Source organism: Lissotriton vulgaris, unplaced genomic scaffold (genome assembly GCF_964263255.1).
Source record: "Lissotriton vulgaris unplaced genomic scaffold, aLisVul1.2 SCAFFOLD_1378, whole genome shotgun sequence".
NCBI lineage: Eukaryota > Metazoa > Chordata > Amphibia > Caudata > Salamandridae > Lissotriton > Lissotriton vulgaris.
In genome coordinates, this window is record NW_028249917.1 from 164,384 (window position 1) to 189,872 (window position 25,489).

Below are 25,489 nucleotides of genomic sequence, written 5' to 3' on the forward strand. Positions count from 1 at the left end.
GGAGGGGCTGCTCTTGGGCTCTAGTATGAGTGCGAGGCGGCACCAGCAGCGGGGGTGAGGCCTCTTACAGGGGAGCAGCGCTGCTCCCTGTGATGGCCACAATTACAGATAAAAGGCAGGGACGGTCTGTGGAATTTACGGACGGTTGGTCACCCTACTGTGCGCGGCGCCCCTGGCACCTCATTATGGCGCACTGGGGTGCCGCTGCGCACAGTTTGGCAAGCACAGCTATAAATATACCCTGGACCCCAAAACCCAAACCTAACCCTTAAAATACTCATTTACCCCAAAACCCAAACCTAGCCCTGAACCCTATAAATACCCCTGTACCTCAAAACCCAAACCTATCCCTGAACCCTAAAAATACCACTGTACCCCAAAACCCAAACCTACCCCTGAACACTAAAATACCCCTGTACCCCAAAACCCAAACCTAGCCCTGAACCCTTAAAATACCCCTCTACCCCAAAACCCAAACCTACCCCTGAACCCTAAAAATACCCCTGTAGCCCAAAACCCAAACCTAGCCCTGAACCCTAAAAATAACCCTATACCCCAAAACCGAAACCTACCCCTGAGCCCTAAAATACCCCTGTACCCCAAAATCCAAACCTAACCCTGAACCCTTAAAATACCCCTGTACCCCAAAATCCAAACCTAGCCCTGAACCCTTAAAATGCCCCTGTACCCCAAAACCCAAACCTACCCCTGAACCCTAAAAATACCCCTATACCCCAAAACCCAAACCTAGCCCTGAACCCTAAAAATACCCCTGTACCCCAAAACCCATACCTATCCCTAAACCCTAAAACTACCCCTGTACCCCATAACCCAAAACTATATCTGAACACTTAAAATACCGAAACACCCCAAAACATACACCTCAGTACCCCAAAACATATAGCCCTATACCCATACTTACCTTATCCAAACATTAAAAAAAATGCTTTTACCATTCATGCATTTACAACGAATTTCGTTGTAAATGTACGCATGGTAAAAGCATATAAAATGTAATGCCAAGCGTTATAATGGCATTGCGGAGTCATGGTACTTTCGTAATGAAAGTATGCGGAGTGATGGTATGCGGAAAGAAAGTTACGGAATAATGGGTGTTTACCCTCCCCCGGTAAGTACATTGGTAGCACGGCGTCCCACATCTCCAGCAACATACTCATATTTTTTCACCACCCATTTGAAAAATGCACAGGTCTCTCTCATTGATGGCCAGCACCGACATACACCTTTAGACACACCTCCCGCCACAAGTTCTAGAATTGCGAACTTTAGAGCTGAGGAGCTACGTTCCAATCTCAGCATCAGCTCAACATTTTGTGATTCCAGGCAAATCGCTTTGTCTACCCTTGCCTACCACAAATGAATGTGTTCTTCTGTAATGTAAATTGTGCTCATGCCATGTTGTCGAGTTCGCGCTATATAATATTGCAAGGAAAAATAAAGTAGGGAAACTCGAGTTCACACACTACTGAACACGCACTTTTAAGTGCATCAGCAGTGCACTGTGAATCGGAGCGCTTCACAGGCCTGTCACACATAAGAAATGCTATCAAAACGAAATCCTACAAAACAATATACTACTGGCCGGCAGCAATTCATACCTGGACAACGTCGGGACGGTCTTCTAGTAGACAAATATAAACAAACAGGTTAATAATGAACACACATTTCTATTACTGACCTTCGCTTATGAAGTATCAAGCACAGATTTACTCGATTAACCCATGAAAGCATTCAATCCAATGGAGCTCTACTGTAATAGTAAAGTACACTACTATTACAAAAGTGTTAAATGGTACTTCCTGAATATAAGATTAGACCACATACATTAAAAGCTGAAGATTATATGGAGGCGAAGTAAATTCTAAATGATGTGTAATCAGTATCTCATCCTATCCAGGACCCTTAGACTCAGTATGGAGCAGGGCACCTCTTTCTCTGGGCACAGGAGCAGCCACGAATTGCGGATATAAATGACCGGTATCTAAGGTGGAGTGGTGTGGCTCACTGGTTAGAGGCGGCAGACCCGTAAGCAGAGAACGGCCCGGGACCAGGGTTCAATTCCCGACGCGGCAGGGTCGTGGACCAGGGTCAAACAGACTGGGTAATTCTCGCCTCGGTGCCTACTCTAACCAGGGAACACACTCGGCAACTCTGGGCATTAAGCTTGCCTCATCTCTACAACGTTTAGAAGATGGGCCGGCAAGGGATTTGTTTATGAAACAATTATATAACGTCGGTGAGAGGAACTGAACTAAATCAAGTATCCACACTTTAGCAAATTAGTGACTAAAATGCTTTTAAAGAAAACGTCAATAATGTTACGACACTAACATATTGAAACAATAAAACAGTACAAGAACCAGGTATTATTGTATCAAAAAGATTATTATTATCTTTATGGCATAAAAATGCATAGGGTACAAAACAATGCAAATGCGATATAAAAAGGAATGTGTTGTAAATATTCCTATGCTATATCACAAAAAGGTCTAAGCTGCTTACTAATGAGAACACAATGATTCCAAAACAATAATTGAAAATCAAAAGTGGTTATAACATAACAAGCAGGATTAGACGCAGCGGTCGACGTTTCGGTCTTTTGTGGATAACTTCATAAGACCATCATCAGGACTTGAGTTTTAAAGCATGTGAAGATAGTTGACCCTGAAACAAATTTAAAATTCCGAGACAAATAGTTCCCAGAAGTGGGTAGGGGTGGATATGCAGCGTGAAAGTAAATCGACTGGATCCAGCGACAAAACAGATTTGGGTTTTGAGATGATCGCTTCTCAATGATGTAATGATGTTGATCGAATTTGATCTCTCAATTCAAGTCAGGGATTTATCCTTTAAGTCCAAAGTTTGGAGTGTCCAGAGAGTAAATTGAGGACGACGCCTTATGTTTATTATTAAATAATCCGATTTTGAGCCAAAGCGACGGAAGAACGCGATCGCGATGTGTAGAACGGCAGCGGAATTAACACAGCAGCCATCGGCTTATTTAATAATCAACATAAGGCGTCGTCCTCAATTTACTCTCTGGACACTCCAAACTTTGGACTTAAAGGATAAATCCCTGACTTGAATTGAGAGATCAAATTCGATCAACATCATTACATCATTGAGAAGCGATCATCTCAAAACCAAAATCTGTTTTGTCGCTGGATCCAGTCGATTTACTTTCACGCTGCATATCCACCCCTACCCACTTCTGGGAACTATTTGTCTCGGAATTTTAAATTTGTTTCAGGGTCAACTATCTTCACATGCTTTAAAACTCAAGTCCTGATGATGGTCTTATGAAGTTATCCACAAAAGACCGAAACGTCGACCGCTGCGTCTAATCCTGCTTGTTATGTTATAACCACTTTTGATTTTCAATTATTGTTTTGGAATCATTGTGTTCTCATTAGTAAGCAGCTTAGACCTTTTTGTGATATAGCATAGGAATATTTACAACACATTCCTTTTTATATCGCATTTGCATTGTTTTGTACCCTATGCATTTTTATGCCATAAAGATAATAATAATCTTTTTGATACAATAATACCTGGTTCTTGTACTCTTTTATTGTTTCAATATGTTAGTGTGGTAACATTATTGACGTTTTCTTCAAAAGCATTTTAGTCACTAATTTGCTAAAGTGTGGATACTTGATTTAGTTCAGTTCCTCTCACTGACGTTATATAATTGTTTCATAAACAAATCCCTTGCCGGCCCATCTTCTAAACATTTCAACTGCCCAAGGGCGCAAGGGTTTATTGGGTCGCTCACCCTACCTAAAACTTCATCTCTACAACGGCCCCCCACAGACGCCGGGGATGCCTGGTTTCACCTTGGAGATACCCAGAAAGGGACCATCTCATAGGGAAAACCAGGACGGGTTCTCCAGCGGTCTTCAGTTCCAGGATACTCCTTGGAGTCACAGTGCGCTTTACAAGTACACCCACATTTACATTTAAGCCCTTCGATGCCGCTCCATGTGGCCCCACTCGCAATCCTGCAGTAGGAATAGTCAGTACCTTTGTGGTAATCAACTGTGGAAATTTTAAGACTGTCCTGCAACCGAACTACTCAATGTGTGTGCCACATTGGTCAGTGGGGTAAACTATCAGGCTATACCATTAAATATTATGGACTATGGTCCCATAAAGAACATTCACACTGGGAATAAAAGGGTAAACAACCCTTTGACAGTAATGCAATACAGGTGAATTTAGATACACTCAATGTACATAAAGCCAATGACAACTCAGTAATTTAGCACGAAAGAACACATAGAACATAACACATCACTTTACACTAATAACTCCTAGGCAGACACCTGAAGGGTTTGCATTCTTAGCGACAAACATTTGTGGGGCGAACAATGCAATCTCTAGAATGTGAGGGAGAGACAAATATATACTTCCTCAGTTAGAAAGATGTGCACATGCCTTCATGTCCAATTAAACTCCCTTACTGGCAGCCTGTACCAGGAAGGGGTACATTTGTAAGGCCAATGACACAAGTGACCAGACAGGATTGAATGTCTAGTCTCAATGAGCTAGCAGCTCTCAGTGCCATACAAGATTCTGCTTGTCCCATAACTTCTCTGCTTCAATCTACTATCAAAATAAAATGTGCTGAAAAGTCCCATCCATATCTGTGCTCCTCTACCTGAATGGTGTTGCTGTAGAGGGCCAATGATCTCACAGTTACTACTGGGTCCAGACTCTCTACACCTGTGATGCCTGCTCTTCTCCAGGTCATATACATCTCTTCTTCTCTCTTCAATCAGAAACCTCACAGGGCTTTCTGTGGGCTAAACGAGTGTCCCAGGCCCTCTCTCACACCTTGAAGAAACCCGGACCTCTGTAGAATGTTCTATTTTCTCCAGATCGATTGCACTGGGAATACTGGAAATTCATGTTACCCGTTACTCTGCTTAACACAGTTCCCTTTGGGTGCATTATATCTACTTGGCATTTCCAAAAATAAAAAGGAATATGCTACTTACCTGTATGCATCTGTTCTTGGCATGTAGGGCTGCTGACATTTATATCTGTGCATAGATCGCCACCTAGTGTTGGATCTGGATGATTGCACCTTGTTGTCCTGGAAGAGTCTTCGAAATATCACGAGATAGGTGACTCCTCCCCTGGACTACAGTGCACATGGGCATCTTCTCCATCCTCAGATTGTTTTTCGCCATTGTGGCAGAGATGGAGTATAGTAAAGTAAGAGATGACCATGAAAAAGAGAATTCTGCAGCTGCAACAGGCACCGGGGAGGAGGGTGGGCGATATGAATGTCAGCAGCCCTACATGCCAAGAACAGATGCATACTGGTAAGTAGCATATTCCGTTCGAGGCATGTGGGCTGCTGAATTCATATCTGTGCATAGACTGTATAGCAGTATCTCCTCTAGCGGTGGTTACCTGTACCAGCTGCAGCAGTCTGAAAAAGAGTTTTAAGGGCAGCCTGGCCTACAGCAGCTTGCTGCTTTGAATTCACGTCTACACAATAGTGTTTAGTGAAAGTGTGTATGGTAGACCATGTGGCTGCTCTACGTATGTCTTCAAGGGGAATATTCCCTAGGAAAGCCCTCGATGCCCCCATTTTACGCGTAGAGTGTGCTTTTGGGGGAATTGTTAAAGTGTGTTTAGCCTTTTGATAACATATTTGAATGCATTTAACTATCCATCTGGCTATTCCTGATTTTGATATGGGATTCCCTTTATGTTGTGGTGAAAAAGCAACAAACAATTGCTTGGTTTTTCTAAATGATTTAGTTCTGGCAACATAATATAGCAGAGCTCTTTTTACATCTAGTGTGTGTAGGGCTCTTTCAGCTACTGACTGTGGATTTTGGAAGAACACTGGCAGTTCTATTGATTGATTGACATGAAAAGTGGATATGACTTTTGGAATAAACTTAGTGTTGGTCCTAAGTACTACCCTATTTGCATGTATTTGCATGAAGGGTTCTTGAATTGTTAGTGCTTGAAGCTCACTAACTCGCCTGAGGGAGGTAGTGGCAATCAAGGATGCCACCTTCCATGTTAGAAATTGCAATTCGAATGAGTGGAGTGGTTCGAAAGGAGGTCCCATAAGTATGGTGAGTACTAAATTTAAGTTCCAGACTGGTGAAGGTGGGTGTTTTGGAGGAATCACCCTTTTAAAACCCTCCTTAAAAGCCTTGATTGGTGGTACCCTAAACAGGGAAAGGAGTTGTCTGTTTTGGAGATATGCTGCTATAGCAACAAGGTGTAGTCTTATAGAAGAGTAGGCTAGATTGCATCTTTGAAGATGCAAGAGGTAACAGATAATGTTTTGGATAGAAGCATCTAATGGATTGATTTGGTTATTGTTGCAATAAATTACAAATCTTTTCCATTTAGCTGCACAGCATGCTCTAGTAGTTGGGCGTCTTGCCTCCTTAATAATGTTCATGCAATCTGGAGGTAAGTTAAGGTATCCGAACTCTAAGACTTCAGGAGCCAGATCGCTAGGTTCATCTGATTGAGATCTGGGTCTCTGATTTCTCCATGGTTCTGAGTTAGAAGATGGGGCGAGAGGCGCAGCCTTTGATAAGGAACTACTGAAAGTTCCAGGAACGTTGTGTACCATGGCTGTCTTGCTCATGAGGGAGCAACTAGGATCATTGTGAGAGACTATTGCTGTAGTTTGCGTGCCAGCAGCGGAATCAGTGGAGCTGGGGGAAAAGCATACGCAAATCTGCCTGACCAGTTCATCCATATCGCATTGCCCTGTGACAACAGATGTGGGAACCTAGCGGCAAAGTACTGGCATTTTGAGTTTTCTTTTGTGGCAAACAGATCTATGTCTGGGTGGCCCCATTTTTGGAAGAATGGTTGGAGAACTTGAGGGTGAATCTCCTATTTGTGTAGCTGTTGGCTGTGTCTGCTTAGCAGATCCGCTACTTGATTGTCTTTCCCTGGCAGGTGTTCTGCTAGGAGAAAGATGTTTTTTGGAATTGCTCTGTGCTAAGTAGGACATCTGTGGAGAGTGTGTTCCTCCTTGTTTCTGGATGTAGTACATGGCTGTCATGTTGTTCCTTCGGATCAACACGGTTTTGTTGTACAAGTATTTCTGGAATGCTTTTAGGGCTAGAAATATTGCTAGCAACTCTAGTTAGTTGATATGCAGTTTCTTATGTTTGATTGTCCAGAGCCCTTGGGCTGTGTATTGAAGTAAGTGGGCTCCCCAACCTGTTAGTGTTGCGTCCGCTGTTAGTACTAGTTGTGGAACCTGCTCTTGGAACATTCGCCCCTTGGAAAGGTTTTGTGGGTTCCACCACTGCAGAGAGTTTTAAGCGTGACTGTCTACCAACACTAGGTCTTTCAGTTGTCCTTGAGCTTGGTTCCACTGTCTTGAGAGGCATTCTTGCAGTGGACACATTTGAAGTCGGGCATGAGGGACAATGAATATGCAGGAGGCCATCATGCCTATGAGCTGCATGAAGACTCGAGCTGGCAAAGAGTGTTGTGGCTGAAATTTGTGAATGAGAATCTGCATATTGGCTATCCTGGTTGAGTTTGGATATGCCCTTGCTACTAAGGTATCTATGGCAGCCCCCAAATATTGCTGTATGTGGGAGGGCTGTAGATGCTATTTTGGGTAGTTTATGGAAAAACCCAGACTGTGTAGCAGCTGGAGTGTTTGAGACGTGTCTCTTACACACTATGCGTACGATTTTGCTTGTATGAGCCAATCGTCTAGGTATGGAAACACGTGGATGTGTTGTCTCCTGAGATGTGCAGCTACTGTTGCTAAACATTTTGTGAATACTCTTGGAGCTGTGGTTACCCCGAAGGGGAAAACCTTGAATTGATAATGTTGACCTTCTATTGTGAACCTGAGATATTTCCTGTGCGCTGCATGTATAGGTATGTGAAAATATGCATCCTTGAGGTCTAATGTTGCTAGGAAGTCGCCTTGTTGAAGCAACGGGAGCACTTGTTGTAAGTGATCATATGGAAGTGCTCCAAGAGTATGTATTGATTTAGGGGTCTGAGGTCCAATATTGGTCTGAGAGACCCGTCCTTTTTGGGAATAAGGAAGTATAGTGAGTATACTCCTGTCCCTTGGTGTTGGAAAGGGACTGGCTCTATGGCCCCCTTTTCCAGCATGGATTTCACCTCTTGTTGTAACCAGGTGATGTGTTCTTTGGACATAGGACGGTGTTTGGGTGGTATGTTGGGTGGAGTAGAAGTGAGTTCTAGGCAATAACCATACTGGATAATTTGTCTCACCCACCTGTCTGTGGCAATTGCATTCCAGAATGGTAGGAATTGTTGGATTCTGCCTCCGACTGGTGTTAGATGGTCTGGAGGGAGTGTGATGAAGTCACTGTTTTGTGGAAGTGGAGGCTCTGGTGTTATTGCCTCCAAGTCCTCTACCCTTGTTATTGTTGCCCCTATAACCTCCCCTGTTGGAACCTTTGATAAAGGAACTTTGGGTGTTGCCTTTATATGTAGAGGAATTCTATGATGTGTTGCCTCGTGTAGCGCCTCTGTAGGAGGAGATTCGAAAGGAACTCCTATGTTGTTGAAACTGCAGTGCGCCCATGGATTTAGAAGTTTCTGTATATTATTTTTATTTTATCTAAATGGAATTCACTGCAGGGTCAAACAGGAAGTCCTGATTGACTGGTTGGTTGAGGATGGTGGATTGCACCTCGTTCTTAAAACCAGAGATGCGTAGCCACGCGTGTCTGCGTAGTTACACGCTAGTATTAATGGACCTGGCTGCTGTGTCAGCTGCGTCAAGCGCACAATTAATGTAAGCGTCGGTAATAAATTTTCCCTCGTGTATGAGGTCGTTAGCTTGAGCTTTGTAAGGTTCTGGCAGGTGTTGCAGTAAACCTTCAAGCTGGTCATAGTGTGCTCTATCATAGCGAGGTAGTAGAGCCTGTGTGTTTGCAATTCTCTATGAATTAGAAGCTTGTGAGGCTACTCTTTTGCCTGAGGCATCTAATATTTTAGACTCTTTATCAGGAGGTTAAGCATCTCCTGTTGTCTGTGAGTTAGCTCTTTTACGGGCGTTTGCTACTACTAGTGAGTCTAAAGGTAACTGGCCTTTAATGTAAGTAGGGTCTGTAGGAGCTGCCTTATATTTCCTTTCAATCCTGGGATTGATCACACGTGCTCTGGCTGTATCTTTGAATATATCTGGTGCGTGTTTTAGTACCCCTTTTAGCATAGGAAGTGTCCTGACATTTTTCTCAGAGGTAGGAAACATGTCAAATAGAAATCTTCTTCTATTGCGTCATTGTGCATGTCTACATTGTGGTATTGTGCCGCCCTATCTATCAGTTGATTGAACAATATGGTGTCGTCGGTAGGTGACGGCTTTGTAGGGTATGAGGAGGGGTCAGGGATGGGGTGTATGTCATATGGATCATTCTGATCATCCCTTGTGTCATCCTGTTGATGTTGATCCTCTGGATAGTTAAAATCTTTTTGAGGATCTTCCCCCGTGTTCTCCTCAATATAGTCTGAATGTGTAGGAGAGTAGGGAGCAAAAGGCATGGTAGGATAGAAAGGAGTAAAAGGCCTAGAGGGAGAAGTTCTGAAGTCCTTTTTCTTTAGAGGAATAGGGGAAGGAGTGGCCGTGTCCAATGGTCTTTTCTTCCAGTATTTATTTATTTATTTATTTTATATTCTTATATAGCGCCTGAATAGACCCCCGAAGGGGTATCTCCGCGCTTTACCAGTAAGAATATAACTCCAGATGGTTTTGTTCAGAGGGGATAGTGCATATTACCAGGGGAGAGTCAATTACTGGAAAATAGGTGCGTTTTTAAGGTCTTCCGGAAAGTCAGGTGGCTGGTGAGTGATCTCAACTCAAGAGGTAGAGAGTTCCAGAGCCTTGGTCCCACATGGGCCAGCGCTCGGCCTCCTTGTCTGGACTTCTTTATTCTGGGTACCTGCAAAAGCTCCAGGTTACTGGAGCGCAGGGAGCGTCCAGGAGCATATGGCTGAAAGATTTTGGCCAGATATTTTGGACCTTCACCTATCATACTTCTATGAATGGTGCATAGAGTCTTAAACTGTACTCGCTTCCTCACTGGCAACCAGTGGAGTCTGGTCAGCAGGGGGCGAGAAGGAGTCCTGGAAGGAACATTAAGGACAGTCCTTGCTGCCGTATTTTGGATCACTTGTAACTTTTTGAGTTGTCCTTCATTAGCTCCTAAGAGAAGACCGTTACAATATACAGTATAAAACTGTAACTTTACCAGTCTCAGGGTTTATATACAGTTTAGATTGTTCCTCTGATTGTGGATCGGGATGGAAGAGTTCATTTCCACTGTCCGTGGCATCGACTTTTTTAGCTCAGTCTTTTTCGGCTCGAGTGTTGCCTTTGGGTCGGTAACAGTTCTTGGTTAGACGTCTTTTGCTGGTTTATTAGACTTCTTTAGCTCGGTCGCTTTGTTTGGGTCGACGACTAGTTGCGGATCGACCGGATCTTTAGGTTCGATAGGCTTTTTGTGCTCTACAGCTTTCTTAGGCTGAATGTCCTTTGTCGAGTCGATGGGTTTTTTCGATTCGACGGGCTTTGAGGTGTGATGCACATCTTTTTTGGGATCGCTGGTTTTGTTCGGGTCGTGTGTTCCTTTTGGATCAATGACCAGCTTCGGTTCGAGTCCTTTTTTCGGCTCGATAGTCTTTGGTGTGACCTTTTTTGGTTAGACCACCGTCTTCGGCTCGACGACTTTTGGTTCAACGGCCTTCTTTGGTTCGACAACCTTTGGGTCGACGGCCTTCTTCGGTTCGACGACCTTTGGCTGTGCAGGCTTTTTCGGTTCGACGACCCTCTTGGGTTCGACAACCTTCTTGGGGATAACGTTACTTGGACCTGGGGTCTTGGAAGGCTTTGCTATTGTCTTCGGAGCCGAGCCGGAAGGCGGGGCTTCTGAATGAGTTTGTTGATCTCGGCTAAGGCCTTTAGGCGATGCCTCAACCGGAGCCTTCGGTAACGGGATAAGCGGTGTTGGGGGCTGTGTACTCACGGTTGCCCCGGTGGGATCTGGTCATCCGAGTCCGACTGGTCCTCGACGGTGACAATCTCTAGATCCGAATCTTCCGCTTCTGGGAGGTCGTGTTCATCATCGAAGATGTTGTCTGGTTCCAGTGCCTGTCGCTGCATTTCTTGCCTAGCGGCCCGTCGAATCCGGATGGTCTTCTTCTAACGGAATTGGGCACAAGCTGGGCAATTTTCTTCATTGTGCTCTGGTGATAAGCACTTGTTGCATACTGTATGTTTGTCAGTATGCGGGAATTTGGAGTGGCATTGTGGGCACCTTTTGAACGGGCTCCTTTCCATTGACAGCAGGCCCACGTGGCGTCGAAAAGGCCCAACGGCCCGCGTCCACGACCGGGTTGAGATGGAAACTTTGTTCGAGTCAAGAAGTACCGAGCGAGAACAATATCTTCGAAGTCGAAGGCCATTTGGCCTTTTAGCAAAGTTTAGTTTCGATTACGAAGTTGGAGTAGAGGAATAACATCTGAACCCAATGGCGGAAAAAAACAATCTGAGGATGAGAAGATGCCCATGCGCACTGTAGTCCAGGGGAGGAGTCACCTATCTCGTGATACTTCGAAGACTCTTCCAGTACAACAAGGTGCAATCATCCGGACCCAACAGTAGGTGGCAATCTATGCACAGATATGAATTCAGCAGCCCACATGCCTCGAACACACAGTTTCAAATTTTCGATCCTATGGTGAAACAAAGAAACATCAGACCTATTCTAATCCACACATCTTAGGTCCCTCAGACCTCAGTGGTGCCAGCTGAATGGAAAGCCTTTATGGAACAATGCATGCGCAGGCAGGATCTGTAGGTCTAAACAGATATCGGTCCATTAGGGCTAGTAAACTCAAACCTTATCACAGTCCTGAAAGCACCTAATAGACAAATCCATACCAGGATTTGCAAAGGGGTATCAGAATCTTTAGACCAGAAAATTGAAAAGATCCATTACAAAATCCTGAACCCTGGTGCTCTGGAATCCTTGAGCACTCTGCTAATCACTAAATAAGTTTTGCTACTTTTTCGTTCCTTAAAAGTTTCCTCGTCACTGCATGATCTGGTCTAGCCTGGTTCATGAAAGTCAACAGGACCGGATGCTATTACCATAGTCAATGCTTCAATGAGAAAAGGCTTTGTGCTAGAAACAATGGACTGAGTAAGGGTAACATAACTTCTTAAACAAACTAAACTAGAAGCCCCATCCAACATCAACTAATGCCAATGTTGCCTGTGTGCAGAGGTGTTGGAGGAAGTGACCAATGGACAGTAAAGTTTCATGAAAATGTAAAGTCAGATTAGAGTAGGAGCCAACAAAACCATCTGATGTTAATATATCTACCTGCTATCCCTTGGTTACTGGATTAGACCTTGGTTGATAGGCTATGGTCAGGATAATTGCACTGCTTTGTAAACATAATGGTAATGTCAACGTCTGAATCTTTATTATTCATCTCCCAATATCAATCTACATAATCCGATACTGCTGGACCTTTAAAGAACAGGAATCCCTAGAGAGACTCATACCTATTATTTGGACTATTAAACCTTTTACCTAGTTCCTTTTTTAAAGGCCTTTGTTACAGGTTCTCAGACCCATTCGGGAATGCCAGATTTAGAAACAAACAGATCATTGGTGTAACCACAGAGGAGACTACTCAATCTCTGCCATGGTTATGCTCCTTCAATGGTCCGACAGTGTAGGGGCCATCGAAGGCTGACCTCTACTATGTCCACTTACCAAATTTAGATGGCCGGAAGTACAGGTCAGTTTTCACTGCTCGACACTGCCAGGAAAACTTGGCAGTGAAAACTGCTCTATGGTTTCCTCACCATAGCAGAGAACTCCCATGGCAAGGAAAGCACTTTTTCCCCCAAAAGAAATCTCCTAAGGGAAAATAAAAATAAAAAACAGTAAGTCAGACGGATGACTCTGTCATGTTGATGGAGCCGTGCATCAAGTTTAAAAAGCATTGACAGGAACTGCTGCGGCAGAGGGTCCTACCAATGTTTTAACTCCTCCACCAGGCCAAAGGAGAATACTTTGTCTACCAAAATGTAAATCGGACCAAGGTATACCATATAACATATTAGGCGCTGTAGCATTATTGATAAATCTGACAAAGACTTTGTCTCATCTTCAGATTGCAATGCTACTCCAGTTGAAGACAGTGCCCAGCTGTGTTACATGTCAGGGTATTTTCAATTTCAATTTCAAAATGCTTTATTCGGTATATATATATATATATATATATATATATATATATATATATATATATATAACCATATAGCAACAAAATTACAAGACATAAAATATTACAGATGCAAGATATATTTAACCCGACAATGTTAACATTCAAATCTTAAACCATCAAATGACAAGTCCAAGCAAGTATTGCTCCTTCTTAAGCCAAAAAGTACACATGGTAAAGTGCAGTTTATCCCTATAATACATGTGCAAAATTTGCAAATAAAGTGACATATGCTAACAGTCAATAAAGGTAAAAACACAATACATATTGTATGATTTTTTAAACATATGTGCAAAATTCATGTCAGGGTATCAATATTCTGTGTCTCTGTTTTATCTTTTATCCCAGTCACTTTTCCCTGGGTTTACTTCTAACCAACATATTACTTTGTGTATTTTTTGTAGTGGGTTCAGAGAGTTATGGGATCATACATCGCTCCCACTATATCTGACTTACAGAATTGATACTTTCTTGCACTAATGAAGGTTTGCTGATCTTCTTGTTCTCTATATTTATAACCTTTTCTTACCTTCAATAACTCCACATCCTGCTGCTGACACTTCAATTCGATCTCAGTAATCCAACTTCTTAGGACAAATTGCTGTTCTTCTAATTTTGTTACTGTCTCCTTGATGCTCTGCAGACTTTTCTTCTCTTCCTCCTCTAAGTTGCTGAGGTGACGAGATTTTTCCTTCTCCAAAAACATCTGGAGCTTCTCAAACTCCTTAGTGATTTGCTCTCTCTGGCTCTTGAACTTGGCCTGCAACATACAAATAAATCATATATTCACGTTGCAAGCACCTTAGAAATATGTATTACATTTATCAAGGGACTCCGGGCTGACATAGGTTTTCTTGCCATTCACTGGGTGATTGAGGGCCATCATATCTGTAATATCAGAGACAGGGGTGTCCAGTAGGACAGCAGAAGGCATAGAAGTAGTTTTTTCCCTACAGGAAACTCAGCTGTTCTGCTCTTGATACAGACTTTACAATACATTATAAATACAATACCAGATAAAAACTGACTCGAGACAGTAATCTGTTTACTAAAAACCTCACAGCCTATGATTCTGCACTCATCCATGCCTGGCAAAAATTCTGAGATTTCACAGTAAAGAAATTTCTAACCACATAGGCTACAAGATGAGTTCCTTAAATGCCCATCTACAAATCCATGGCATAGACAAACCTAAACACCTGCTACGTGAGGCAAGCATTCACAAAGCTAATAGGTCCTGCACTTTAAAGAGTGTGAGTGTGTATGTCATTGTTTCTTTTCATGCTCAACTTACAATAAAGCCCTTCAGGTTCCATATCAAGGAGCTTAACTCACAGCAGGTAGGAGTCTCTTTATTATTGGGGGTTAAGGGGGGGGCGTGGCTTGGACGCCAGCCAAGATGGCGGCGTAAACCGAGCGCTCCAGCACCGACCGACTCCCGTTTCTACAGAATGGGCACTTTACCGGCGACTTCTCCCGCAATGAACGCCGTCCCGCGAATCGGAACGTGAGCTGTGCCCGGCGCCCTCACTGTTTCCGATTTTGCGGGTAGACACAGGAATTGCCGAGGAGATTTGTTTTCGCGGTTGCTGCTGCCATTTTGTGCGCCGGCCGTGGATCTCAGCGGCGGCCGGCTCTTCCACACTTCTCCCTCTGCAGACACTCCTCTGCTCAACTGCAGACACCATCAACGCTGCGCTCCTCGGTAAGCCTCTCAGACTTTCACCTGGCTCTATGGATGCGCCCTTCATTTCAAACTTTGCTTATGTTGCTTCATGAGGCTTTTCAGACTACTACGAACATGTAATTTACTGCAGCAACGCTTTTCAACATCTATAATTGCACCTCTATTGTGCTGTTCCTTTTAATGCCTCCTAATAAAGTCTTTTCAATCTCATACAAGATGCATTGAGGTATTTTTGTCAAAGCTTCAGTCACCAGTTATCTACGCAACCTGTGTGAGGTCCCATTTCCACGCACCAGCCGCCATTTTGCGCATCAGTAGTGCTTTCTCAATCACAACTGGCATTATGCGCGCCCTTATCCTCTGCAACGTTGAACCGTGGTGGTGACTTTTGTTATTACTTTTTTCTGGTTTTTCTAAGGCGCCTTTTTTCTCACGCTGACCTATTTTGGACCTATTGCGCCATCTTTAAATCTCAGCGAAGGTCGCTTCCATTTATTTTTGTTGTTCAGTGCTACATCCTTTCAGCGTTTTCTCCCACTACTTGAGCTCCTGTTCTCCCGTGCATTGAGATACGTTGTCAGGACACTTTACTTCACATACGGCCTTCCATTTTACTTTCCTGGCTGTTCTTGTCTCTGTGGATTATCTTCTCCTGCATAGGTGTGGCTGCTCTTCATCACGGGATTGTCGCTGCAGACTTCTACTATTTTGCATCAGCTTATTAATTTTCCTCCTTGGTCCCGCCTGCCTTTTATGGGGAAACTTCGTACCTTGAAGCTCACTCCTCTGCCGAAGTTGCCGCCTGGATCTGACTCGGATTCTCCTACCCAAGAAATGCAGGAGGGAAAACCTTCGAAGTCGGATTCAGCTCATGGGGCTATTCCTAAAGCGCAAACTGGAGGAAAGGCACAATCTTCCCTGACTTCATCCAAGCGCCTGAAGAAAGATCCGCCTTCCCCTCGAATCAACTCTTCCTCTTCTTCCATGGATCTCATTCTAGAGGAGCTCCGTGCCTTCAAGCCCTTTATGGAAGCCACCACAAAAAATATGCAGGCCATGCAGGAAAAGTGGACGTCTTTGGACTCACGTGTCACGACTTTGGAGAAATCCTCAGATTCACTACAGTCTTCTTGCTCTCGCATTCCTTCAATAGAGGCTGAAATTCTTCTCCTTAGGCGTCAAACTGAGGATTTGGAAAACAGAAACCGCAGAAACAACCTTCGCCTCTACGGCCTTCCGGAACTTTCAGAAGGGTCCAATCCTACCATCTTTTTCCAAACTTTCCTTGCGAAAATACTGGACAATCCGGCCTTGTCCTCCATCAACATTCAGCGAGCACATTGTCTTGGCCCCAGAGCTACTAACAAACCTAGAGGTGTTATCAAGCTGTTCTTACAGTATACAGATCTTCTACAGGTCCTCTCAGCCGCCAAGCTCAAGAAACAAATCATGTGGGAAGGTCACCGTCTTTACATTTTGCAAGATGTCTCCAAAGCCACCGCGGCTCGCCGGAAAAAGTTTTTAGACTTGCGACCTCAGCTTAGAGCTATTAATGCTAGATATGGGCTCCTTCACCCTTGCCTCTTCAAGGTCACGTATAAAGACAAAACAACCACATATGAAGACCCTGCGGCTCTGCAAGCTTTTCTGCGTCAGCAGCACCCGGATGTTATGGATACCTCCAATCCTGGCTGAATAGCCTTGTTGTCCATTGTCTGATACTTCTTCCTAGTCTCGTCTGATTATGGTTCTGCTTTTCTTCCTTGGTGTGGTTTTTGTTATGATTGCCGTTTCTTGTTATTATGGTTCTTGTTATTATGGTTCTTTTCTTAACTCATCTTAATGTTTTTTATCCTAATATCTTTAGTCATGTCGTGTTTTCGCGGTGGTTTCCTGCATTATTCCCTAATGTATCTCTTCTTCGTTTAGATACTTCCCTCGTCAAACTCATCTTGATGCGTCCTAATGTTTTCTGTCGTGCCCACTGGATTTCTACATGACAATGGTTGGTTGCTCGCTCTGGTTTGTCGTCGTCGTCTCCCGCAACCGTCACCCCCATTCCTGTTTGGGTTTTTCCGTTTTTTGTAAGTATGTCTTTCAGTCGTTCCTTCCGAACCTGTACTGTCTCTATGTTCATTTCTATCTATTTCCTCTTTCTCTCTTTCCTCCTTCTGCATTCTTCTTTACTTCCTCCCTGGTCTCTCTTTCCCTTTTCTTTTCTCTTTTTTGATATTCATTACTTTTTCTATAACTTCTACTCTACGTCTTATTTCATTTCTTCTCAATTGTATTATTATGCATTATTAAGCATGTTGCTTATAGCTGTTTTCTAAATTGTTGCATTCCGTGTCACGACATGGAACGTTAAGGGTTTAAATAATCCCATCAAACGGCAGAGGGTTCTCTCGCATTTAGCAAGACTCAAAACTGATGTTGCCCTCCTTCAGGAGACTCATTTATCTGAAACGGAGGCTTTAAAACTTAAACGTTGTTGGGTGGGTCATGTTTTTTGTTCCCCTACGACTTCTAGGGAGAATGGAGTTGCACTCCTGTTACATAAAAAGTTAAATGTTTCCTCTATTACTCATGAATGTGATGCGGATGGCCGTTGGCTCATTGTCAATTTACTCATAGATAACATCCCACTTACCCTTTTTAATGTGTACGCCCCTACTGCAATTGATAAGTCTTTCTGGCCTGTTATTTCTACCAAATTGTCTTCCCTTACTGGTGAATACATACTCCTTGCTGGAGATTGTAATCAGATTGTGGATCCCTTCCTTGATCGACACTCAAAAGTCAAATTTGTCCCCTCTAGAATGCACACACAATTTCTCAATTCCCTTAAAAATAATGCCCTTGTAGACATTTGGAGACTATGCAATCCTGAACTTCGTGAATATAGTTTCTTCTCCCCTCCTCATCAATCCCAATCCCATATCGATCATATATTTCTCAGCAAACACCTATCCCAACATGCTATTCGCTCAGACATTGGCTCCATTTTACTGTCAGACCACGCCCCAGTTATTGTAGACCTTGACTTACTCCCATTCTCCCCACATTCTGGCAGATGGCGGTTTAATAACGCTTTACTTTCAGACCCCACTTTTAGTGCTGAATTTACTGCTTTTGCCAAGGAATTTTTTCTTTTAAATCAAACCCCTGACTCTCCCTTTGTTATGGTTTGGGATTCATTCAAAGCAGCCTCTAGGGGTTTTATTATTAATTTTGTGTCACGGCGGAAAAAACTACATACGGCCAAATCTGAGAAAATTTTGGCGGACATCAAGTCTTTAGAACATGCTTACTTCACCTCAAAATCTGATTCATCCCTTAAAGCTCTTATCGATGCAAAAATCTCTTTTAACAAATTCACAACAGATGCCGCTTCTAACACCCTACTCAAGTGTAATTCTAGATATTATGGTGGTAAGAATAAAATGGGGAAGCTCTTGGCCAACTATCTGAAGATTCGTAAAGAACGTACAAAAATCCAATCTATTAAAACCTCTTCTGGTGATTCCCTTTTAAAGATAAAGTAATTCTTTCAGAATTTGCTAAATTCTATGATACGCTTTATACCCCAGAACAGACTCCTACTCCTGATGATCTTCTTGCTTATTTTCAGTCTCTCCCTTCTCCTCCCACTTCTCATGTTGATTTTCATACTCTGGAAAGTGATATTTCTCTTTCTGAAATTACCCAAGCTGTTTCTAAACTCCATCATGGTAAATCTCCAGGTCCTGATAGTTTTACAATTGAATTTTACAGTCACTTTGCTTCTCTTCTCCTTCCCAAACTCCTACTTTTATTTCAATCCTTTTCCGACGCTGGCTTCTCTAGCGGTTCCTTCCAACAAGCCTTAATTTGTTTAATCCCAAAGGATGATAAAGATCATTCTCTATGCAAAAACTATAGACCAATATCTTTGGTTAACACTGACTATAAGATTCTAGCGAAAATATTAGCCTTACGTATGGACCCTCTTTTACCGGACATCATCGGACCAGAACAATCTGGTTTTGTTAAAGGACATCTCTCCTCAGATAATTCCCGAGTTTTTCTCAACATACTTGGTAAATCTTCTTCACTCACTCTTCCTTTTGCAGCTATTTCCATAGATGCGGAGAAGGCTTTCGATCGCATTGGGTGGGACTTCATGTTTCAAGCTTTACGTTGGATTGGTATTCCATCTAAATTTATTTCTGTTATCTCTTTACTCTATTCTAATCCCCATGCTTCTATTTTTGAAAATGGGATGTCCTCGGATTACTTCTCTCTACACAGAGGAGTTAGACAGGGATGCCCATTATCTCCCTTACTTTTTATTTTAGCTTTAGAACCCTTCCTTACTAAAATTTGTTTAGATGACACTATTTCTGGTTTTCCTTTTGGTTCCAAACAAGTTAAGCTCTCGGTTTATGCCGATGATATTCTTTTCTACTGTTACGATCCTGCTACTTCCATTCCCTCTTTTCTTCAACAAGTCTCTTCTTTTTCAGCAGTTTCCGGTTATCGCTTGAATGCCGAAAAGTGTGAGATTCTACCTTTGAATCCTCTTTGTCAGAAACATCTCTTTTCTTCTACAGGTTTTGCGTGGCAACCATCCAAAATTAAATACCTGGGAGTTTGGTTTGCTCCTATGATTTCCGATACTCTCAAGCTAAATTTTGATTATGTATATAAGAAGATGGATACGGCTATCACTCGTTGGCATCCGCTCTTTCTATCCTGGTGGGGCTGACTCAACTCTATAAAGATGATGCTGTCTCCCCTGCTTCTTTACACTATTTCCATGCTTCCTCTACATATTCCCCTCTCTTTCTTTAAGAAAATTGATTCTCTATTACTGAAATTCCTTTGGAATGGTAAACGGTCTCGAATAGCACTTGCTTCCTTATGTAAAGACAAAGCTCAATCCGGAGTGCGTTTTCCTGATTTCAAACAATACCATCGTGCTTTTTCCCTGAAACAATCGACTCGTTGATTATCATCTAATTTGCCATATCATCCTCCTGTTTGGTTAATCATGGAATCTTCTTTCATTTCTCCTTTCACCTTCCGGGAATTCTTATCTTTCACTTCTTCCTTAGCTCGTTTTCGCTTACCTATTCTTTCACACTCTCGTACTCTTCTCTCCCCCTATCTCTCTTCCTCTTACTCGTCTCTTCTCTCTCTTCACGATCAGCCGATTTGGAATAACGCTCTTCTCAAAATCCGCAACCGTACTATATACTGGAAAACTTGGCATTCTAGAGGTCTCTCATGGATCTCTCAATTATTGTCTCAAGGTCAACCTCTCTCATTTCACCAACTTCAATCTCTTTTCTCTTTACCCGTTTCTGCCCGAACACAATATAACGCCCTTTATCCAGTCTTGCTTTCATACCTTCAAACTCTCCCATCTTCTAACGAAATTCCGGTAAATCATAGACCCACTTCCCTTTTATTGGACAAGTCTCCCTCTGCTTCCGCTTTATATAATTCTTTTCGTCTTGTCAATGATAGATTAAAATCTCGTTCTGAGCTTGCTTGGGAGCTGGATTTTTCTCAGACTTGGCCGGTCCCTTTTTGGGACAAAATTTGGACCAAACTCCATAGGACCTCCAGGGCTGCTAACACCACCCAGACTTTATTTTTTATTTACCATAGAATTATTTTTTACCCCACTCGCCCTATCTCGTTTCTCAACAGAAACTCCCTCTTCCTGTTGGTCCTGTCAATCCCCCTCCGCTGATCTCAAACATATGTTATTCGAATGCCCTCCTATTTCCCAGTTCTAGCAGTTGGTCTGGAAGCAAATTCAAAAGATCTTTCAGTTTCAGGTCCCCTTTTCGCCCTCACTAATTTTCCTTGGTTCCCTCTCGTCGGAACTTCCTCGTCCTACCAGCCACTACCCTTTACTTGACGTTTTCCTGGCTATAGCTTTTCACGTTATTACCTCTAACTGGAAACAAGCTACGAATGTTAACTATCAATCCTAGTGGAATGCAATCTGTTTCAATCATCGTTTAGACACCATTTATGTATCTCCCATTTCCTTAGCTGTTAAACGGGACTTACTTTGGCTCCCTTTAGTAACATATCTCTCTGCCTCTGCTCCGGTTCCTCCCTCTCCCGATCCAAACATATTTGAAGTCCGCAAACCCCCATGATTTCTTTATTATCTGATTATTCCTACATATATTTCATTGCTATTATTATTGTACTCGTATATATTATGCTTTGCTTAATGTTTCCTATTTATATGATATGTTCATGCTTTTTCATGCTTGTAATGCTTACTCTTATGATGTTTTTTATTTTAATGTTTATTTCTCCCATTTGCTTATTGTAATGCTTCTCCTTTCCTTCCCTTTCCCTTCCTTCCCCTTTATATTCTTCAATAAATCAAACTTTAAAAAAATTATTGGAGGTTAAACATCCCACCCCTACCTCTGCCCCATCCTCAATACTGTCCTGCACGGTGCAGCCCAGGCAGTGCCATGCCTACTCCGACCTCTAACCCTCACTGCTGCATTCCAAAGTCAGTAGAAGACACAAGAGAATTGTTGTGCTTTATGCAGCTACTGCGTGCCACAGTCCTATTCCTGTACTGCTGGAATACACAGTCTTCATGTGTAAAACTCTGAGGCCTCTGCCAGTCTAGTTTTTGCAAAGTCAGGGTGGGCTACACTATGTCTGGTACGGCTGGTGGGCTGGTTAATATATTTCAGTATAAATTAGACTGCCATCCTTTGTTTCATGCACACCCTTATTGAATTGTCAGTGTGGTTCCTTGAGTTGAAAGAGTTATTTCTACTTGGCTCCTGCAACAGGGACAAACACACTGGTGGTAAGTGTGTAGTCAAGATGTAAATCGTATCACAGCACAACTCTCCGTGCTGTGTCACCTCATACACAGCAAAGTGCCAAGTAGTTTTTATTAGTGTTGATCAATCTAGTTTTGAGTTGATTTGTGTCTTTATTTTGTAGCAATAATACTACTATGTTGATTGTTCGATGTGTTTTCAATAATCTTCATATTATTGTGGGAGTTTAAGAGACAATCTAAATATTGTAACAAACAAATACCAACAATTCGTTTTTTTCATTTAAATATCGCCTCAACACATTTCGGATGCATCTCGCTCTTTGTCAGGAAGACTCTTAAAGCATTAGGCATTAACCTACAAACAAGTGGTAAAACATAGTTAATGCCTCAAAAAACAAACATTCATTTACTTACATGGAAAAATACTATTTACACACTTAGGGGCTTATTAGGATGGAGGATTTTCCGCATCCTCCAGGCCAGCGGAATCCGGCAGCTTTTCCGCCACGGTTGGCTTACAACCGTGGCGGAAAAGCACTAATATGGTGACGGTGTCTCTCAGACACCGTCAGCCAGATTAGGATGTGCTCGGAAACATGCATTTCCGCGGCGACTTTTCCGCCGTGGAAAAGCATGTGTAACTTCACTGCGGGGGGCCCGTTGCGGGCCCCCTAGGTGAAGGGGGGTGGGGTGGAGGGTGGTGTGCACATGGGGGGTACTCCCCTGCATTTGTATGCAGAAAGCGGCAGGCACCGTGCGGTGCCTGCCACTTTCTACATACAAATGCAATGCGTGCATTTTTAACATTGCTGCGGGTGCAGCTTGAAGCTCCACCCGCCGCAATGTTAAAAATAGAGGATGTGACCGCCACCCTGGCGGTCACATCCTAATCTGCACAGAGGGAACGCCACAGCCCATGCGGACGTTCCCTCCTACTCAGGGGTCGCGGACGGACTCAAGTCCGTCCGTGATCCTAATGACCCCCTTAGTATGTATGAAGGGAACATGACATATCTTGTAGCGTTGATACGGAGACTCATTTCCAATGAGTGAAAACATATAATATTTTTCTCAATGAATTCAATGACACTATAGAATGAGTGCATACACATACCACATTGTTTATACATTCTCTAATGCTGGATTGTAAAGTGCACTGTGTGGTACCACTGCCTATCGAGCTATAAGTCTTGTCGATCTCTCAAAATCTCCTGTGACAGGTCCCGCAAAAGAAACTGGTAGAACCAGCATGTCTATGTTTTGGAGCCTCTGGAGAGAATGTTGCACACTTCCTGCATAGGCATATATGTAGGCCTAAAAAGAACTAGACCTTCACCAGCGGAAAACTATTGGAATGGATGTAGGAGTCTATAAAAACAAGCATTTACAATGCAATGGTCTCGACATTATTAAAGGTAGATCTATTGGCATTGTTAATGACATTATTTATTTTTATTTTTTAAATCATAAATAATTGGCATTTGTCATTTACATTGCCAATAGCTTAAATCGGTAAATAAATAGCATTGTCATTTACAATGCCTATAGCTTAATCATTCACATAGAACCACCTACACAGAGCCACCCTCACACAGACAGAGCCACCCACACATAGAGCCACCTACAAAAAAAGCTATCCACACAGAAACACACACAAACACTGAGCCACACACAGACACATACAGAGCCACCCACATAGAGTCAGTCACATAGAGCCACCTACACAGAGCCACCCTCACACAGACAGAGCCACCCACACATAGAGCCACCTACAAAAAAAGCTATCCACACAGAGCCACACACACACACACACACAGAACCCCACACACACAGCCACACACACAGAGCCACACACACACACAGCCACACACACAGAGCCCCGCACAAACAGAGCCCCACACACACAGAGCCCCACACACACACACACACAGCCACACACACAGAGCCCCGCACAAACAGAGCCCCACACACACAGAGCCCCACACACACAGAACCCCCCCCACACACACACACAGAGCCCCACACACACACCCACACACACAGAGCCCCCCACACACAGAGCCTCATACACACAGAGCCCCACACACACAGAGCCCCGCACACACACAGAGACCCCCACACACATACACAGAGCCCACACACACAGAGCCCCCACACGCACAGAGCCCCCACATGCACAGAGCCCCCACACACACAGAGCCCCCACACACACAGAGCCCCCACACACAGAGAGACCCCCACCCCCCCACACACACACAGCCACACACACACACACAGAGCCACACACACATACACAGAGCCCCCTAACTAAAAAACATTAAATCTTCGGACCGAGCTGCGCAAGCGCAGCCAACGGTCCTCGCCCAAAAAATGGTAAAATCTCTACTGATCTGCTCTGACAAAGGGGGTTGTGTGTCTGACCGCACCCCCCTCCCCTTTTCCAGGTGCTTATGCAGCTGGTTTGCTTTGTAAATAAGGTCCATGCAAAGCGCAGCCGGCCAGATGGAGAGAGGTATCAGCGTTTAACATGGGAGAGGAGGAAGGGGAGGCAGAGGGGGGGGGGAAGTAGAGGTAGGCAACAAGAGTTAGAGAGAGGGGGCAAAGGTGGAGGGCACTAAGGGTGTAGAGAGGGAGCCTGGTAGACCCAGAGGGAGAAATGGAAATTCAAGAAGGGGATGGGGAGCAAAAGGTAAGAAAGAGGGGTGGGGAGTAAAAGTTAAGAAAGAGGGGTGGGTGAGAAATAAGAAGAGGGTGGGGAGTGAAAGTTAAGAAGGGGTGGGGAGTGAAAGGTAAGAAGGAGGTGGGGAGTGAAGGGTAAGAAGGAGGTGGGGAGTGAAAGGTAAGAAAGAGGTGGGGAGTGAAAGGTAAGTAGGAGGTCGGGAGTGAAAGGTAAGTAGGGGTGGGGAGTGAAAGGTCAGAAGGGGGTGGGGAGTGAAAGGTAAATAGGGGTGGGGAGTGAAAGGTCATAAGGGGGTGGGGAGTGAAAGATAAGTAGGGGTGGGGAGTGAAAGGTAAGAAGGAGGTGGGGAGTGAAATGTAAGTAGGGGTGGGAAGTGAAAGGTAAGAAGGGGTGGGGAGTGAAAGGTAAGAAGGGAGTGGGGAGTGAAAGGTAAGAAGGGGGTGGGGAGTGAAAGGTAAGAAGGGGGTGGGGAGTGAAAGGTACAGTGAGAGCTACACCGACCAGTAGAAACAGAGAGCCACAGAGTGGGTGGAGGGGCAGAGAAAAGAAAAGTCGCCAGAGCAGGCGAGCTGGAGGAAGGGGAGAGCAGCTCTAAGGTCAAGACAAGGAGGGCGAGTTGGTGTGATGAGGACTCGGAGAGGTGCAGTGACTCCGCCCCAGCCCTGCCCACCGTTCAGAGTCCCAGGCCTATCTTCACGTCTCCCAGAAGGCTCTGTGTGCATGAACCAGGCATTGCCCGGGACCCTGGGCAGAACTAGGGGCTGCAATCCGGGGCAGGTCTGAAGGAAGCGAGAGAGGACTGGGGGCGCACAAAGGGGCTTGTGAAAATCTGACACCTGGGAACTGAGGGCCCCAACGGGTCTTGGGCCACCAGATAGTTTTATCCGAGACGGGCGGGAGGCAACTGCCAGCGTGTGAAAGGCGGCCTGGGTGTGGTGCCCAGGGCACGGGCACAGATAGGACCCGGGCTGACCACACATTACCGCCCCCTCTC

At 44.0% G+C, this 25,489-nt stretch overlaps 1 protein-coding gene across 1 annotated transcript in view; it reads right to left on the minus strand.

The window, feature by feature from the left end:
• LOC147663456 (E3 ubiquitin-protein ligase TRIM39-like) overlaps positions 1-25,489 on the minus strand; it is a 184,552-nt gene that overhangs the window by 74,854 nt on the left and 84,209 nt on the right. The window contains exon 3 of the mRNA XM_086950439.1: positions 13,841-14,071. Coding sequence (XP_086806565.1) covers positions 13,841-14,071 — 231 coding nt within the window. The remainder of the gene's footprint in view (positions 1-13,840; positions 14,072-25,489) is intronic.